This window comes from Falco punctatus (assembly GCF_963210335.1).
Source record: "Falco punctatus genome assembly, chromosome: 3".
NCBI lineage: Eukaryota > Metazoa > Chordata > Aves > Falconiformes > Falconidae > Falco > Falco punctatus.
The window spans coordinates 8,669,757-8,688,264 of NC_137582.1; the positions used below are offsets into that span (position 1 = coordinate 8,669,757).

Here is an 18,508-nt window from a genome sequence, read left to right on the forward strand (position 1 = left end):
AATAACAATTAAATGAATGAGCCTGTTTTCTCCACTGTCTTCCTGTAAGTTTCTCCTCAACTAGTCCCCATTCACACGATTTTTTTTTTAATGATAGAAAAGCATAGAGGCCCATAGAGAAAGAGAAATTAATAAATTAAAAAAACCCAGCCAATTAGAAGTGGCCTGATGCTGCTTAGATTTCTCATTAAAATTCCATATAGTTTAGCTAGTTGTGACACACACTCATTCTTGCCAGCCTCTTGACATGAAGCGTACTGTTGGCACTAGATGCAGTGGGGCCAGAAAAAAAACTAGTTGTGGAGCAGTGTCAATTATTTGATATGAAATACATTACCAGAAAATACAATCTCACTTTTTTTAAATCCCATAATTGATTTAAAACATTGAAATGTGTCAAAACCAGTGATTTCAAGTATCACCATAAAATAAAACTAAAAAGAAGGTGAAAACAAGAGAAGTAGGTTGGTTAGAGTTGAAGGATGAAAAATGACTGAGCAGCTGAATGGCAGCTGTGTCAAGAAGCATTGCTTTCGAGGAAAGAGACAGACTACAGAAAAAGCTTTCTTGTTCTGTCAAGAGAAATCTCGACAAAGCAGGAGCTGCTTAAAGAACATTTTATCAAGCTGGGCTTCGGCAAGGTTTGAAAGTGGAAGTCCTAGAGGAGAAAGATGCAGCTTGAAGAGGAAGATGGTTGCAGAACAGGCACAATAGGCATGGGGCAGGAGAAAAGAGGAGGATAAGCTAATGTAGTAAGTAAACATGAAAGAGGGCAGGTTAGATTGGCTGAATTTGGAGCAGAAAACCACTTTGCTCTGTGTGGCTCACCAGCTCAAGTCTATGGAAACAGGAATACAGAAGTCAAAGATGTAGGCCTCTGGAAATTGCAAAAGATATGAATGAGTCTTCTCTGCAGCCGAGGAGACCTGTGATCAGTCTAGGTCAAGTACCACTTCTCTCTAAAGCAGAGAGAATACTTTTAGCAGCTGGATGAAAGATTCGACATGTTTATTTCTTTAGGTTTGGTTTTGCTGTTAGACAGTAAGTTGTCTCATGAGCAGAAGCCTTAGTAAGTTTGAAGAGGAAAATTGAGAACTTACTGCTTTCAGATCCTGGAAATTGTAGCACCTCTTCCTGAAGCTGCAATGTGTGCTTGCAAACGCACAGGCTCCGCTTCATCTAAAGGGTTCCAGGGGTGGGGGGTGGGAAGAATATTCTGCTGCAGAAATAAGGGACTGTTCAAGTGGACTGCAGTATCATCCTATGTAATACTGAATTATGTCATTTGCCATAGGCCTGTAGTAGTTACTGAAGCAAAAATGAATGCTAAAACCAACTGCTGTCTTATGCCTGAGGCTTGTTTACTAATTTTATCACCCTGTTGAATAATTTGGATCTCATTTCAGGGATCAGTTAAGTTGACAAATGTGTGGCTCTTGGGGAAGAAAATTATGTCAAAAATGTTTAGATTTAGGATATAAATAATAACATATTAAGGGTTGTTTGGGGGGTTGTTGGTGTTTGTTTGTTGTTTTTTTTTTTTTTCTCCTCTAGCATCCATGATACACTTACAAGTTGAAGTACATTTGGTTTGATCAGTTTCAACTGAATTTAGTAAAATGACCTGGGCTACCATGTGTTTGGAAGGGCTAAAAATCTTCAAGCTGATATAGAAAGTTAGAGAAATTATTTGTGTAAAAATAAAACACTCATAAAATCTTCTTAAATCTTTTAGACTCTAAACAGAACTCTTTTTAAAGATGTTTAATGTTATTTTTCAAAGGCATACCACTTTGTAAGAGGGATCAAAATATTTTGAAATTGTATTTCTTGTTTGCATTAATAATGAAATGTATCTGTGTCAGGTGACAGGAGGTTTTATATTTTAAGAGTTCCCACAGTGTTCAGTCACGTATTTTGGATGCAGAATAAATTGTCTGCATAGTTAATGATTTGAAGAAAAGAATGTTTGCAGAATCATTCAAGCAATGCTTTGAGTCAATATTTCTACCAGAAGGTCTGCTCAAAAGCAATAATTAGCTTACAAAATCAAGTTTGAAAATTTTAATTTTAATCCAGTTTCTCTGGGTAAGTATCAACATCATGGGGAACATCTGGTTTTATCAAGAGTGACAGAGCTAGATGGATTTCAAATTTCAAAACAACAAGGATATCTAAATGTATGTCCTTCACTATCCAAGGTAATGAGAGTTTTGTTGCTAATTTTAGGATGAACAGGATCTCACCCTTCCCAAACATGGCTTTACAACAAGAAGTGCAGAATAACATGAGCTGAAATATTCTTAATTGGGAAAAAAGCAAGGAGCATAATTACAATTTGCCAGAAGATACACTCTTCAACTCGCTATAAGAACAGTTTTCTTTGCCAGTCACGGCTAGAAGAAGGAGTTATGAGAGCAGAGGTCTGGTTTTCTGATTTACCACTGACACACAGAGGTTACAACAGTGGCACATACGTGAATACAGCCTTTAAAGTCACCTAAAATAACCCCAGGAACGCTGGCTAACTTGCCACCAAACTGGCATAATTCCAGATTGAAGTTTTGCAGCCACAATCCACGCAGTCAATAACACAGACTATCTTGTAAGGATTCAGACATTTATTTTTAGACACGGGCTGAATGAAGATTTAATTGATAAACGCTGTCTCTATTTTGGGGTGGGCAGGTGCATTAACTTTTAGAGTGTTGAGATTGAATTTTCAAGTGCCTGAAGTTAAGCAGTAAAACTTCAGCACCCACAATTAGGACATACTGATGAAAACTATACTAATTTTGAAATAGAGTTATCTTAGAGTAATAGTCTTCTCTAAGCAGAAAAGGAGGGGGGTTTGTCCCATGCATCAAACCTCCCTCTTCCCCATATACTCCATCACATTTCTTACTTGCCACAGTAGTAGTTTATGCTGGAATCACAGCACTGCCTTGAATCTCTCTTAGGAGATAAAAACTGAGTCACAAAGGACAAGAATATTAATAAAGGCTTTTTTGTGTTGGTGAAGAGTTCATTCACTTAAAAGCTCAATTCCAGATGTCTTGAAACTGTTTGCCAGTTAGCTGATTATACACACAAAAATATTCTAGGAAAGTTTTTAAATACAATAGTGAAATTTATGCAGAAGATCCAACTTCCTTCTATTTCTCTGCTAGCAGTGGTCTGATTCCACCTGTGGTAGGTAGATAGCTGTCTTTCAGGCTCACTTGTTAATATTTTTTCCATGTTACTGAAAACGCTTAGATTTGGAGACTCCATCAATCAGGAGTGCTTATACAGAAGAAACTGAGAAGGAGAAAATGAAAGAAAGATTGACATTCCATGAGAGTCAGGAAACTGTCGTAGAAAACAGGTGTGTAAACTTGTGAATAATTAAATAAATGAAATATAAAATTTTATAAGCAGTTACACATATGAATTTTTCCAGAAAGGTGGGCAGTACAAATCTGAACTTCCTCAGTCTCAAAAAGGCAGCTAAACTGAGAACTCCCACAGCATATGTGAGTGTCTCTTCCACTCCTCATGCCATCCTGGAAACAAAGGCTTACTTGCTCTTCCCTGTTTACCATGGTCAGAACTGAAATGTTTTCCTTGTATTGGAATGCTTGAAATTAACTTAAAATCTTGTTTTTGCTTGAGGTTTGTTTGTTTGTTTGTTTGTTTGTTCCAAAAGCCACACTTTATCTTTCCATTTTTAAGAGGGCAAACAAACAAAATCAAGTATTTCCACAGCCATAAGTTACAAGATGCCTCCTAAGATATCATAAAGTATTGTCACAAATAAGCAATGCTTTGTAATTCTGTTAGCTCTTGAGATTGTTGTGTGCTTCTTGACTGTAGTCCGTAATTCTTTCAAAGATAGGACTTTAACGAATTTGAATATTGTGGTATACTGCTTTAATTAGCTTAGATTGGGATAGTCTGATGTTCTGCCCAATGCTACGTTTCTGAATTATGTATATTACTATGTCATGACCAGTAATATGATAGAAGAACTTTCTATTATCACAACACTACAGAGCACCAAAAATCACCATGCCTTAAATTGTCTTAGAACAGCATCTACCACTGTAAGTGTGAAGGCTTATGTTTCCATGTTATCACGGGGAATCTATCAAATATATAAATACTTTGTCAACAGTCTGGTATAGAAGTAAGAACAGGGCAAGATCTCTCTATTCCAGTCTTCTGCTTCAGTCACTGTCTTTCCTCATGCTGAGAAAAAATCTGCCTGCAGTATCTTGAAACAGAGACGTGTTTCTGTGGCCTTTTGGCAAAGAACATCCTCCTAGTTATGCCTGGGAAGTGCATTTCTCCAGTGAAACACTGACATTTTCTTTGGCTCAGTGGGCTTTTCTTAAAAAAAAACCTGGTTGTAAGTCCCTAGTCCAGTGGCACACAGTCCATAAATTTGCATGCTGTGAAGGATGCTTGAGGTTTTGTTTAACAATACTGTATTGTCAAAACATTATATTGATCCAAATTATGAGGTAAATACAAAGCTGGATTTACTGTTCAGATCAATAAGAAGTCAGACTGATACACAATAGAGTTGTAATATGATTTTAGAAAAGAAGACAGTGCAGACACATGAAAAGAAGGGAGTTTTCACATTGATATATTTGAGGCAAGACAGTCACGCTCACAGTTAATTTTAAGTGGGTATATTTAAAACTTCCATATCTTTAATATGACCTTGTGTTTTCAATTTCTTATCTCTCTTAATTACTAAGAGGGAACAGAAAGCCCAGCTGAGGAGAAAAGTCACCACAGTCAGCCCTGTGCAAGCTGTCTCTGTACATCCATTAAAAATCTGTCTTCATTGCTCTATGGTCAGTTCATTGGTCCTTACCTTGCTCCTGTAGAAGGGTAAATTATTTCAGTATTTTTGTTTTATGAAGGACCAAGTACTGTGGTAAAAAGTAAGAGATGTTTGGAAAGCATATGATGACCTGTGTTTCAGGGTTTCAATCAACCATTGCAGGAATCAGACCAGGACTTACACGGGGCCATATTACCCTGAGAAAAAGGTGGATTTCTTCCACCTTCTTTTCTGAAATACCATTTGTGATGAAGGCTGAGCCTGCTGTCACTTGAAGCAACAATGCCTCTTTTACCATTTTTCTTACTTTGCAAATGAATTTGCACAAGGGGAACCTTTTGTTAGGCCTGAGGATGCCCATGGTGTCCCAAGTTCCGAAATCTTTATTATCAGACCCCTATCATGAGCATGTGGGTTACTGTTCCCTGTCACTGCTAGAAGGTTAGTGTAGTTGGATGTTGATGTCGGAAGTTATGTAGAATAGTATAGAAACTATGAATTAAGTCACTGAATGGATCAGATGAGATTTTAAATTTTAATGCAAATGTATAGAGTAAAATTGCACAGATTCTTCAGTGCTTTGATCTTAAAGTAGCACAAAAATCTTCAAAGCAATGTTCTGATCAAAAAAATAAAGAAAAATTAGGACCATTCACAGAATATCACCTTGCATACTAGATTGTGTAAAAGTCACCGTTATGTTCTGGGGTTATTTTTGCATGTTTTCATGTCTCTGCCTAATCCAGGTTTGCTTTAGAAGATTTGTAGATTTTGAGAAGGAGATAGGTCTAAAGGTAAATACAAAAAGAAAAAAAAAGAAAAAATGTTCATGAAGACTACTCCACATTCTTCTCGAGAGATTTAGACATAACTCTTTAAGTAGGTAGGAAGAGAGCTGATGCAGGCAAAACAACCTTTAAGAGTGCTCAGTATCAACATCTCCAAACTTCGTTTCCTTGAAACGTCACCAGATTAGCATGAAATTTGGTTACCAAAATTTGATCTTAAGTGTATGACTCTATTAAAATATAACTGGCCAAAATGTCCTGAAAAACTTCTTTCTGTCATTCAAAACTAAAAAGATTTTTTCACCAAATTCTGATGTAGAAATTAACTTTATTCAGGTGAAGATGCCTGGGTGAACATAGTATTAAATTATTTCTAACCATGTCCAACATCTGATAAAAATAAATGAAGCAAACCAGCCTGTATATGCCAACAGAACATCTACTGAGAATCAAAGCAAAGTTATTTTAACCATTTTTTTCTTGTGTCTTGTGTAAGGCTCAACTTTTCTTATTACTGAATTCTGAATAAATCATTTGACATTTGAAGAACAGAGGTGTGAAACATCAGCTCATGAAAACTTCAAACCGTAAAATAATGGAAATACACTACTACATGGTTTCTCCTGAATTCTTTCTGTGATACCTACCAGTTGTTTGTGTGATGTGTGTGTGTTAAGGGTTTTTGTGTTTGTTTTGGGTTTGGGGTTTTTTTTGTTTGTTGTTGTGTGGGGTATTTTAATATGGGATTGGGGGAGTATCACAATTTTAAGACTTTTGCGACACCTTAAGAATCTCCAGGAGATCTTCCATGAGAAAAGTGAATGTCATTTCCTGGATTGTTTAGAAATGCTTCTTTTGCTGGTACTTTTTCATCTGGCATTAGAAGGGTGGTATGTCGTTGAAAGGCATGCAGCTGATATTAACTACTGCTGTACAGATACACAACATGAAAACCACCAAGTTGCATTAGCATTCAAAAGCTAGGAATTCGTTTCAGTGTATCGCTTTCCTCACTCAAACTGAGCTTAATACTTAGCCTTTTATTTGAACATTTGCATCTGAAAAATATTTTGATCACACTGAAACCAATACACAGATTAATAAATGAACACCAGCTCTGCTATTATTCTGGGGATGACTCACTTTTCCTCAAACCCTTAAGATTTCAGCGCATCAGGTATGGCTAACAGCTGACATTTCACAATTCTTTTGAAGAAAATACAGGGTAAATTTAATCTCATGCAATGTTTTTGGCAAAGTTCTTTGGTTCATAGATTTTGTCATCAGCATTTGATACCAGAACGGTTCTTTTTTTGTAATAAAACTTATACCACCTCCCTACAAAACATAAATCCACAAAAAAAGCATGCTTTTATCAGCACAGTCTGGGTTTTGCCAGCATAGCTATCGTGTTTAGAGGGTGTTTTGGTTATTTTTATCTCCCACATCCTAGCTATGATGGGTACACTGCCAAAATTAAGTCCCTATTGAGTCATGGCCTGAAAAGTTATCAAGTTGTCAAGATAATAAAAGCAAAAGTCAAAGTTATGTTTTTCTATTTGCTAGATTTCATATATGTGAGAGGAACTTCTGTCATATTGGTAAGAGGAAAACAATCCACAGACTTGAAAGCAGAAAGGAAAAATCACTTTCAAGAGGTGTACTTCTCAAACAGATGGATATTAAGCTTAGTATTTGCTAATTGGTTCTTCTGCTGCTCTCCTTGTGCATTTATTTCCAGCAGTTACTTTACCAGGCTACTCCTTTATGCGCGTACTGGGTATAGACTATTAGCTGCTATTTCAAGCTCCTCGTTTTCTTCAGAAGTGCAACCTCTGTAAACATTATCACAGCCTTGGGACTGTGTAAGCAGCTGAATGTCTTTATAAATAAATAAATAACCTAAATTAATAAAAATAAATAAATTAAATAAATATTGAATCCTAACAGAGTCATTATTAGCTTAGCTAGATTGTGTGCCCTTAGTGGCTTAACTCTGGCCGACCCCAACAGATGAGGGTAGGAAAAAAAAGGGAAAAGAAAATAATTGCTTTGCTGATTTCCAAGCTAAATAATTATCTAAAAAAACCACAGCTGTGGGTTTCCCTTGTTTACTCTCATCATCCTTGAGGGAGACAGGGATGGCCAGAAGAAAGTGACCTATTAATTAATTTGCAAGAAAGATTTTAAGAGACAAAACCAGTGTGGGTAATAAAATGTGCTGACTCTTTCTAAAACCTTAGTTCTAATTTATAACGCATTTATGGCATAAGGAAGGAGAAACAAAAAAATCTCTCCTTCACAATGCCATGTCTTCCAATTCACCAAGAAAAAACCCTCAAGAGTTAAAGCACTGTTTTCCAGATGAAATCAGAGTGCATATGTAATTCAGTTTAACAAAGCCAGCTTCCATACTCCCTGGGTTGTTGCCACTGTAAATCAAATGTTATTCTAGAGATACTAGAAATATGTTTGTGCACTAAATGCTGAGACTTGCAACAGCTGCTTTTAGCTACCAGCAGAGAAAAGTATTAGCAAAAAGCTGCCATTCTTCATCAATTACAATAGGGAATGGCAGTATGACTTTTGTGGACATGGGTGCTTCTGACAGCTGAGAGAAAAATATATATATGTTCAGTGGGATGTCTGGAATACAAAACAGGGGAAAATTGTACTTCCCTGATTATGTCTAGTACTCAAGATATTGATGGAGCCAGCAAGCTTGTGTTATTATCAGGGCTGCACAGCCATGAATACATAAACTGGAAACTAGTTTTTCCAAGTAAAATATGCCTTCCTCACATTACTTTTGTGTGAGTCAGCTTCAGGAGTATATCTTCAAAACATATTATTGGTAATTTCATCTATAAAAGATAAGCCCCAAAAGGGCAATGTCAGCATCCCTCTTTACAGATGCACATGTTCTCCCAGTACTGGAGCTTTGCTAAAACTGCTAGTGGCAGGTCAGGGGAGTATTTATTGAGACAGGGGATCTCCTGATCTGAATTGCAATGTATGCTGCAGTGAGTCATTGTTGAGGTTTAACCGTGGCTGTCAACCAAGCCCCACACAGCAGCTTGCTCACTCCCCCCATGTCGGGGTGGGGGAGAGAATCAGAAGAGTAAAAGTGACAAACTCGAGGGTTGTGATAAAGACAGTTTAATAGGGAAAGCAAAAGCTGTACATGCAAGCAAAACAAAGCAAGGAATTCATTCACCACTCCCCATGGGCAGGCAGGTGTTCCGCCATCCCCAGGGAAGCAGGGCTCCGTCACACGTAGCGGTTACATAAGAAGACAAACGCTGTAACTCCGAACATCTTCCCCTTCCTTCTTCATCCTCCAGCTTTATATACTGAGCATGACATTCTGTGGTATGGGATATACCCCTGGCTAGTTTGGGTCAGCTGGCAGGACCTAAGAAACTGGAAAGTCCTTGACAGTATAAACATCACCCAGCAACCAGCAACAACAAAAAACGTCAGTATATTATCAACATCATTCTCACACCAAATCCAAACCACAGCACTGCACCAGGTATTAAGAAGTTAACTCTATCCCAGAAAAAAAAAAAAAAAAAAAAAACACAAAAAAAAAAAACCACAAGAAAGATACCTGTTGATTAGGTTCTTACTTGAATTCTGTAAAGAGGATGGAAGTTGTTTGGGTTGCCAAGGTGCTATCCTTGGAATTGTTTAGGAATAATATGGTACAAAGTAGTGAGTTTCTCTGCAAACAGCTATGCCCCTCCTTCCTCCTGTCCATATAAAAAAATGTTTGCATAATCGTCTGATTTCTTTCAAAAGTACTAGACACCAACGGAGTGACAAAACCATCAAATCACACATGTGGTAGAGGAGACACAGTAAGATGCTGACAACTCGTCTACCTGTACAAGAAAACCATGTTGGGGGAACAAAAAGAAAAAAAAAAAGAAAAAAAAAAGAAAGCTTATGACAGAAGATATGCTGTTTGATCTTTACTCACCATGAGCAGATGCAACTACCTTAATAGTCCATTACAAAAAGAAAATTCCATGAAAATTCACATACAATGTCTCATACTATTTCCTACTAACAAGAGACACAAAAGAAAGCGAACAAGACAAATGGGGAAATCACAGCCATCGACTTCAAAAAAGGAAATTTGAGCTTGTTTCGGGAACTGCTGGAAGGATCCATAGGAACACCTGAAGAGGTTGTGGGATCTCTGTCTTTGGAGATATTAAAAAATTGTCTGGACAAGGGCTTGAGCAACCTGCCCTGACTGAACCTCAGATCTACATGGAGCGGAGAGAGGTTCCAGCCAGAGCCTGTGGAACACTTAAAACGTGCTGAAGCCCTGCTCTTATTTCAGTATCCCTTCCCTTCTTGATTACCCCAAACCTTTCTGCTCCCATCCAGCCCTCTTTTGCCTCTTCAAAACCACAAAGCAGGTCCCTCTCACTTTTTGTGAAAAATAATGCACTACCACTACTTAACGGAATTTTAGTATTCATTACCAAACTTAATGGGATTTGCAGGCTTTCACTAGAAAGCTTAATGAGAAAAGACTTGACATATCACCACCTCCTCTTTTCTTCGTCTACGCAATTCAATTGACTATACCTTATTTTTGAAGGAACCATGTCTAAATAAGTCTGTTGTCTTATTCTTCTAGCCTTGAATTGTCTCATTTTCCTCTACAGTGAAATAACTCATTTATCTAGTTCCAGTTGAGTTTTATGAATTCTTGGTCATGCCCTTTAGTTCAGCAAACTAAGCATAAGAAATTCGATTTCCTCTTTGGTTTTTTGGAAGCCAGCAATAGCTCCACAGTCAGCAAGGTACCCCATCTACACATTGGTGATGGCAAAACTTACTTCCAGATTGAAAGAGTACCAAAGGTAAATATTTTAGTATTTTATAAGAAAAAAAAAATCAATAAATTAAGTGCTGTTTTTAAATTGGGGAAGGTCTGGATTTTGTAGTATTTTTTTATCAAAATTTGCCTGGTCATTCATAAGCAATTTGAAAATATCAAACTGGGTATATTAGAAAATTTCAATATTTCTTTCTAGTGCTCGTTGAATGGGAAGAGATGTAATCAATGCTTCTCTTCTTCCAGAGACTTGATTTCGGCAAAGTAGCATTTTTACTAATGAAAGACTGTCAGAAAAAATGGTAATAGTTCTAGAAATCAAATCCTTATTTCATAAGCATTCTCATTATGGTATAAACTCAGGCTTTTTATAGTTCCCTCCAGTCATTCTAATATAAACTGTGAGGCTTTTTGGTGCTATTTGAGTCAGTTTGGCCAATGAATTAGAGATCTTGGACCCCATTCTATTTGCAGTTATGGCTAGATTGCCTTTGGACTTCAGCCAGAGTAAAATTCAGGCCAGTGTGTTTACTGTGACTAAACCAACTATTTACAATGTTAGTCCTCAATATTGTCTGTATTATTTTAAAGAAAATATAATCTTCATTAAAATTCCATACCATTACCTTGAGCCATGTGAATGGTTTAGCATTTTTCTTTTCTTTCTAAATGTAGATAACTACATAAGCACATCATTCCATTCTTCTGCATTTTATAATGCCTTACATCAAATATTTATTGATTACACATAAAAAATTATAAACATAAGTCTTTTTAGATGCTATCATATAAGCTATTTCCAAAGAACAAGAAATATTGTATTTGTTTTGTTCATTTGATTATTCCATGTAGTAATGTAAGTACATATTTTAATTAAAATGTCATGAGCTATAGTAAATGTGATCCTCCATCACTACCTTTGTGCATTAAAGATTTACAGCTGTAGCACCCTGTATTATTGCCTGGAAAAACAATAATTAGATTTTAGAGTCTATTTTTAAAAATATATTGGGTTTACGCTTTGCAGTAAAGTAGAAAGCTTGTTAGATACAATGAGCAATGCTTGCTAATATTGAAAGGATGAGAAACTAATTTCAGAAAACCTGTGTAGAATATTAGGTATGTATTTAAGTTAGTAAATGACTGGAAGCACATTAAAACAAACAAACAAACAAACAAAACAACAAAAAAACCATGTCTGTTGTGAATGACCTCTAATAAAAAATACAAGCTTTACATATTATTTGGTTTTTTTGTAAAAGACCTGACAGATTAATTAATACCATTGGAATTGCTGTCACTGTGAAATGAATTATTTTTCATATTCAGTGCCTGCTGTTTATCAGGCTAGACTATGACTTTGAATCTCGGCCTTTATAAAACTTGGTTTGTAAATCAGCATTTCTTCCTTCTTTTGTGTAACAAGGTTGAATTACCAGGAGCATGTAGCTAAGAATACATAAACTAGTATTTTTAGGCAACTAGGAATTGGTATGTGCAGGGATGATCAGGCATCTGGGTCCTTGGCAGAATTTTCAGGCAGGCTGCTGGCTGCTGCTGGCTGCTTCCTTCACCTTGCAACATCGCATTTTTGTGTGAGAACTTAGACCTAGATATGGATTCATCTGCAATGTTTCACATGCCTACCTGTTCATCTCTGGTACATGCCGACCAGTGCTACCAGGCTCCCTGTGCCCAGCCCCTAGTGCAAAGCAAGCTACAGGTGCCTGGCATGAGTGTGGATGCCTATATGGTAGAAGTCTGATAACAGATTACATGAACTCCACCATAAGTATCATGGTGAAAGCACTTTTTGTGGCTCACAGTATTTTAGCAAATCTTTGTTTTAGTAAATGATTTCTGTATTGGAGGAAGTTGCTGCTGGTGATATAGTAGGAGCCACTTGCTTGTCATGGTAGTTTTGGAAAGGGGAGATAGTCACTGCTCTGTTAAAAAGATATTAATTGGTTTTAAGCTGCTATTACTAGGTGTTAGGAAATAAATGATGGAATAAGGGATGAGCTCCAAAACCCATTCACAGCCACAGCAGCTTTGCTTTGAACAGTCAAAAACAGACAAACACATTTACTGCTATATCTGTTACTTCAGTCTCCCAAGACATGTATGGGTTAAATTTATGAAAAATTGCCAACATTGCTTATTAAAAATTCTCCCAATAACACATTCAATACCTCACATGACAACTTCTTAAATATTTACATCATAACAAGAAAAATTAAGGTTGCTTGAATATCTTAATTTAACATTTCTTACCTAAACCTGTTTGAACTTGGGAGAAGGTGGTGAATATACTGAGTGGGTAGTTATTGATTTGTGTTAATTTAGTATGCTTTGCAAAGTTCCTTTTATTCTGAAGTCTTAGCAATCCCTGCATTCAGTCGTAAATCACAGAATAACAGAATGGTTTGGATTGGAAGAGACCTTAAAGATCATCTAGTTCCAACCCCCCTGCCATGGGCAGGGACACCTCCCACTAGACCAGGTTGCTCAAAGCCCCATTCAGCCTGGCCTGAACACTTCCAGGGACGGGGCATCCACAGCTTCTCTGGGCAACTTGTTCCAGTGGCTCACCACCCTCACAGTAAAGAATTTCTTCCTAATATCTCATCTAAATCTACCCTCTTTCAGTTTAAAACCATTACCCCTTGTCCTATCACTACAATCCCTGACAGAGAATCCTCCCCAGGTTTCCTGTAGGCCTGTACTGGAAGGCCACTATAAGGTCTCCCCAGAGCCTTCTCTTCTCCAGGCTGAACCCCAACCTTCTCAGCCTGTCCTCACAGGAGAGGTGCTCAAACCCTCTGACAATCTTTGTGGCCCTCCTCTGGACTCACTCCAACAGGTCTATATGTTTCTTACGCCGGGGGACCCAGAGCTGAATACAGCCCAGAAAGCCAACTGTATCCTAGGCTGGCAAAGTCCCTCTGGATGGCATTCCTTTCCTTGAGTATCAACCACACCACTCAGCTTGGTGTCATCCTCAAACTTGATGAGGGTGCCCTCAATTCCACTGTCCATGACCCTGACAAAGTTCTTAAATAAGACTGGTCTCAATACAGTCCTCTGAGGGACACCACTGGTCACCCAGAGATTGAGCTATTGACCACAACTCTTGGAGTGGGACCACCCAGCTAATTCCTTATCCACTGAGTAGTCCACTCGTCAATTCCATGTCTCTGCATTTTAGAAACAAGGTTATTCTGTAGGGTAGAATTAAAATCAATTACAATTTTTGGATTTGAGTTTTGTTTTCTGTTTTATTTCACCCGGAGGAAGTACATTTATGAATTCCGCTTATGCTAGCAGGTAGTGTCATGCTGATGTATCTTATTCATCACATATGACTTTTTGTTCTGGTTTATATTTTACTGCAGATCTGAATAGAATTAAGTACTCTACCATGTGCATAAAAAGGTAGGAATAATGAGATAAAATATAAATAACTTTATAGCTATTAAATACACATAATCTTCCTTCTTGATCTCTTTCATAACCACAATAATGAAATGTCATTTAACCAAAAGCAGTCAATACCAGATTTATTCTAAGTATTGATTTGATAAAATAATATAGCAAATAAATGAGTTGGAATTTCATCTATAATTCTATAAATAAATGAATAAATCACACTGTTCATACAAAAGTAAAAAGTTCTTAAAGGATACATATTTTTTTCCGCTAAGAAAAGGACTGCAACATTTTTTGCACAAACTTTACCAGAGCTAAATCTGCCTTCTGAATATGACCTAGCATAGCAAACTAGCATATTTTACAGTCCTTTTCAAAGTACACTGTCATTAATTTTTCCTGAAGTGAGCTTCTAAGGATTAAAAGGAAAGCTTTGCTAGTGATAAATACAGTTACAGAATTGTAACTGAAATCGATAGGAAACAAGCATTGCTATTTAGCTAACTCTTTAAGTACTTCAAAGGCACAATGCTTTCTTCTTAAATAATTTCCTCAAAGCAGAATCACATTTATGATTTATTTTGTCTCATTGCAGCTTCAATGTATCAGTTAATATTGATTTCAAATCTCAAGATCACTACAACATTAGGTTTAAGAGTTCTTTTTTTAAAAAAAAAAGCTGACATATAGACTTATATTATGTGGTATTTTTGATTTGCAAGTGAGGTGCAGTGAAGCAAAACTCTTAAAGATGATAGATGCTAAAGTCCAAAAGTACTGCAAAGGTATTAATTAGGTAGCATGTGATTTTCCTCTCTACCTAACTTCAAAAGCCTTTTATCTGTTGAAAAGAGTCATCATGAAGTCACTAGTAAAACGTGTGACTCACCCCCTTGAGGTGATGGCCTCTGTGTGACAGGTCTACTGTTTTATCAGATAGTCTCAAGTGTTCATGAGAACTTCATTATGGTGTATGCAAGTTCTCTCCTGATAACCTGTGAGAAGGCAGGCTATTATGGCTAGCCTTCCAGAACAGTAGATTTTTAAATCCTGACCTTTGATAGTTCTTCCCAGTGTTCAGCACTTCAGAAAATAGGTGCACTTTTGTTTGTAAACTTAGGTTCTGCCCTTGCATTTGTAAATCTCGGTCTGCCTGTCCTGTTCTCTTATGCAAAATGTTGCTCCCTTCAGGGTGCAAAGTAAAGGTCTTGGTAACATGATGATAAAATTTTGTACATTTGTACTCAGAAGGCAAACTAAAATCAGCTCCCTTAGGTAGCACCCAGTGTGGCATCAGAAATGAGTCCTGGCCCAGGGGAGACTCGGGAATGTGTGACAGTACCACCTTTTTTCAGCAAACCAGTCCTGAGGAAGCACACCTGTCAGCCAGAGCACTCAGTTACCACGTTCCAGTTCAGACCTCAGTGTGTTGGGAATCTGATGCCTTGCTCCAGCGCTTCAAAGGGGAGTAAAACTCAGCAGCTTAAGGTCAGAACACAGTAGAAGACTGAACAATTTGGTAAGGAGGAAAGGTGGCAGCAATTATGTCAAAAGGTATCATTTATTTTCAGTGGAAAAAGTAGACTGAATTTTTTAGGTTGGAAAGGCAGTGAGATACTGTAGCAACGAAGGAAGACAGTTGTGTGTGTACTGGGAAGGGATGTTGTACTGTACAGTGAACAAGCATGACATGGTTTGTCAAAGTTACTGCTCCAAAAGGAGCAGATCTTGCTTTTTCTCCCACAGCAGTAAGGGCCTAAAGGTGCCACATATAGTGAACATATTTTTTTAAGGGAACGGGGAGGAAATTTGAAAGGAGGAATCTTGGTCACTGGAGTAGAACTGAGTTATTGCTGTGGCTCCCTTAATTTCTGAAGCAGAAATCAACTGAAAGTAGGAGATGCTATTACAAAGATAATCCTTATGGACATGAGTAGATGAAAGCCATCAAAGGCTCTACAAGTATTAGATAGCTTCTGTCTGTCATTCCAACAGGAAAATGTATTCCTCCGGCTGGGCTTGTCTAAGCTCTTTAATGTGTAGTCAGTTATAGTTATGTGTTATGTAAAGAAAGACAGAAGTGTTTGAGTAGATACTGCTTCCACAATTGTTATACTGAACCTGTGCTTTCTCTTCTCTAACATGTATTTTTCTTCACCCTTCACATCCAGAAAACCAAGAGAGTAACCTCAGGGTTTTAGTTAACTGAATCCTTCTCAGTGGTTTATTTTCATTCATTTGTTGATTGCTAATCTTTTTTTTTTTTTTTTTCTTTTCCTTTTAGAAGTTGATTTTAAGGAAACTTGCCCTCAGCTTAAACCATGATCAACCTATTGACTTTAAAAGTGATTGTTAGTCAAATAACACTTATATTTCTTTGTCTTGTTCAGGAGATAGAAAGAATATCTCTTGGGATACCTTTTCATTCTCTATTATTCAATAAACGACTGTAACAGGAGTAATCTTGTATGACCAGCCATCAAGCAGCAAGTATTTTTACAATGTTAATTCCAAACCCTTCACCACCATTGTCAATCCCCATATGGAGAGATTGGGGGAGGGGATTGGGAGAGGGGATTGAGTGAGGGGGAAAATCCTACAAACAGCTACCTTTGCTATCAGTTACTTTCCTGTCTAAGTTGTAGGACCTTGCACATGGAGCGTCTCTCAGTGAGGCACTCTGAGAAAAAAACTTCAGGAAGTCCATTAAGGTTAATTTTAGATTGTGAACATCCTTTGCAACTTGACAGTTTTCTTTTCAGTAAAGGAGCAGTCTTGAAGTGCTTGCAGTATTCCATATTCTTGAAAAAATGTCAGTGACCTCCAAATGCAGGACATTTCTTAAAACAGGAACAGTGGAGATAACACTCCTTCTTGTGCTCTTATGTAGGTTGTCTTAACCTTCACTCATCAAATCAGCATTGCAAATTCCAACATTCATTTGCACAGAAGATCATAGGCCACTTAATTATGCAAAGCTAATGGGAAAGCCTAAATATGTGGCTGTTTGTTTTGCTGAAGACTATAGTTTGAGCACTGTTTTCATTATGGTACAGTGGGGCAATGCAGGTAAATTGCTCAGCAACTAACTAGTAGGAGGGAAAAGATATTTCTGCAAGACTGTTGCCATTTCCAGTGAGTTTTCTGTTTTCATGTGCAATTCTTTTGCTCCATGGTTCCCCTTTAAGTCAGTATATAAAGCAAACTACACTAGGTCTGGTTTATAACCACAACTGAAAATAGAGTGTCAAGGGGAGATTCGTCCTCCATAATATTTTGGTTTCCTAATGAGCTGTATGGGAAAGGCAAGAAGACTCAAGCCTGGATTTGGAAGACAAATGGCTGAACCAAACACCTAATTTCATCCTACAATCGAAATGTAAATTCCACCTTTACAAGGCTGCAATATAGTTTATTCTAAGGTACATAGAGATTAGTTCACTGGCAGATTCAGGAGCTGCTTTGTCAAATACTTGTTTTAAAGGCAACTCACATGTTTTACTTCCACAGTTGTCTACATTTTGAGAAAAAAATGGAGTATACTCATTTTTCAAAATCCAATATTGCACTTCCCTAGACCTCTATCCTATAAGTGTTGGGAAAAAAAGTTTTTGTAAACAACACATACATCATGAACTATTTATAAATAACTTCTGATGCTTTCCCTTCCCTTCCCATTATGCCTCAGCTGTTAACTAGATGGTTGCTAGCACTGAGGTGAAGAATTGACTGGTTTATTATCACTTTGTTTCCAGTGGAACAAGAATTATGACAGAATCCACTAACAACAGGACTAATGTGTCTGAGATGACCCTGATCGCTGCTGTATACTGGAAATGTGATTTCCTGTGTTTCTTTGCAGGAGCATATGTACTTCAAGTAAAGGCAACAGATGCAGATGATCCCACTTACGGAAACAGTGCTAGAGTGGTTTACAGCATTCTTCAGGGACAACCATATTTCTCCATTGATCCGAAGACAGGTAAATAGTTTATCAGCAAAAATGGAAGATTTAAACTTTGGGGTTTGATTCATGTGGGCAGTATCGATTAGTAAATATGGACTGGGCTGATACAGCCAAAAGCCAGTAGAGTAATTGCACATGATTCAGTTTTGAGTGTTGACTAGGTTTTGAATGAATTGCGTCAATCCTGGAATATCTGATATGCATACATTGGACAATTATTTTAATTTTTTTTAATGCTTTATCAGTTCTCTATTGCTAAAGTTTTATCTGCTACATGCATTCAAGTTTTTGTTTTTGGTTTTTGTTTTGTTTTGTTTTGTTTTTTTCCCCTGAAGATTCAGTTTTGTATCTTGGGTCTATATTCTTTTTTCTCAGCATTTTACTTGCTGAACTTACAGTCAGAAATTGTCTAGGAATAATTGTTTTGCTACATAGAGCTAATCTGAAACTGTGGAACAGCTAATCATCTCCTGCCCTCCTCTTTTCCTGAGGCATAGTATGTTTGTCTGGGGTTACTGGATGTGTGAGCAGAAAAGGATAATACATTTAAAGAGGCTGAAGTATGTGGGAGGTTGGCAGACATGTTAATTAAGTATCTTGTCCTATATTTCTAAATGTAATTCTTGTTT

General features: G+C 37.3%; 1 protein-coding gene across 4 annotated transcripts in view; it reads left to right on the forward strand.

Annotated features, from left to right (window-relative positions):
* Window positions 1-18,508, forward strand: part of CDH12 (cadherin 12) — a 321,664-nt gene that overhangs the window by 212,160 nt on the left and 90,996 nt on the right. For all 4 annotated transcript variants that reach the window (XM_080377768.1, XM_080377769.1, XM_080377767.1 and 1 more), the window contains one exon: window positions 17,775-17,894. In XM_080377768.1, coding sequence (XP_080233894.1) covers window positions 17,775-17,894 — 120 coding nt within the window. The remainder of the gene's footprint in view (window positions 1-17,774; window positions 17,895-18,508) is intronic.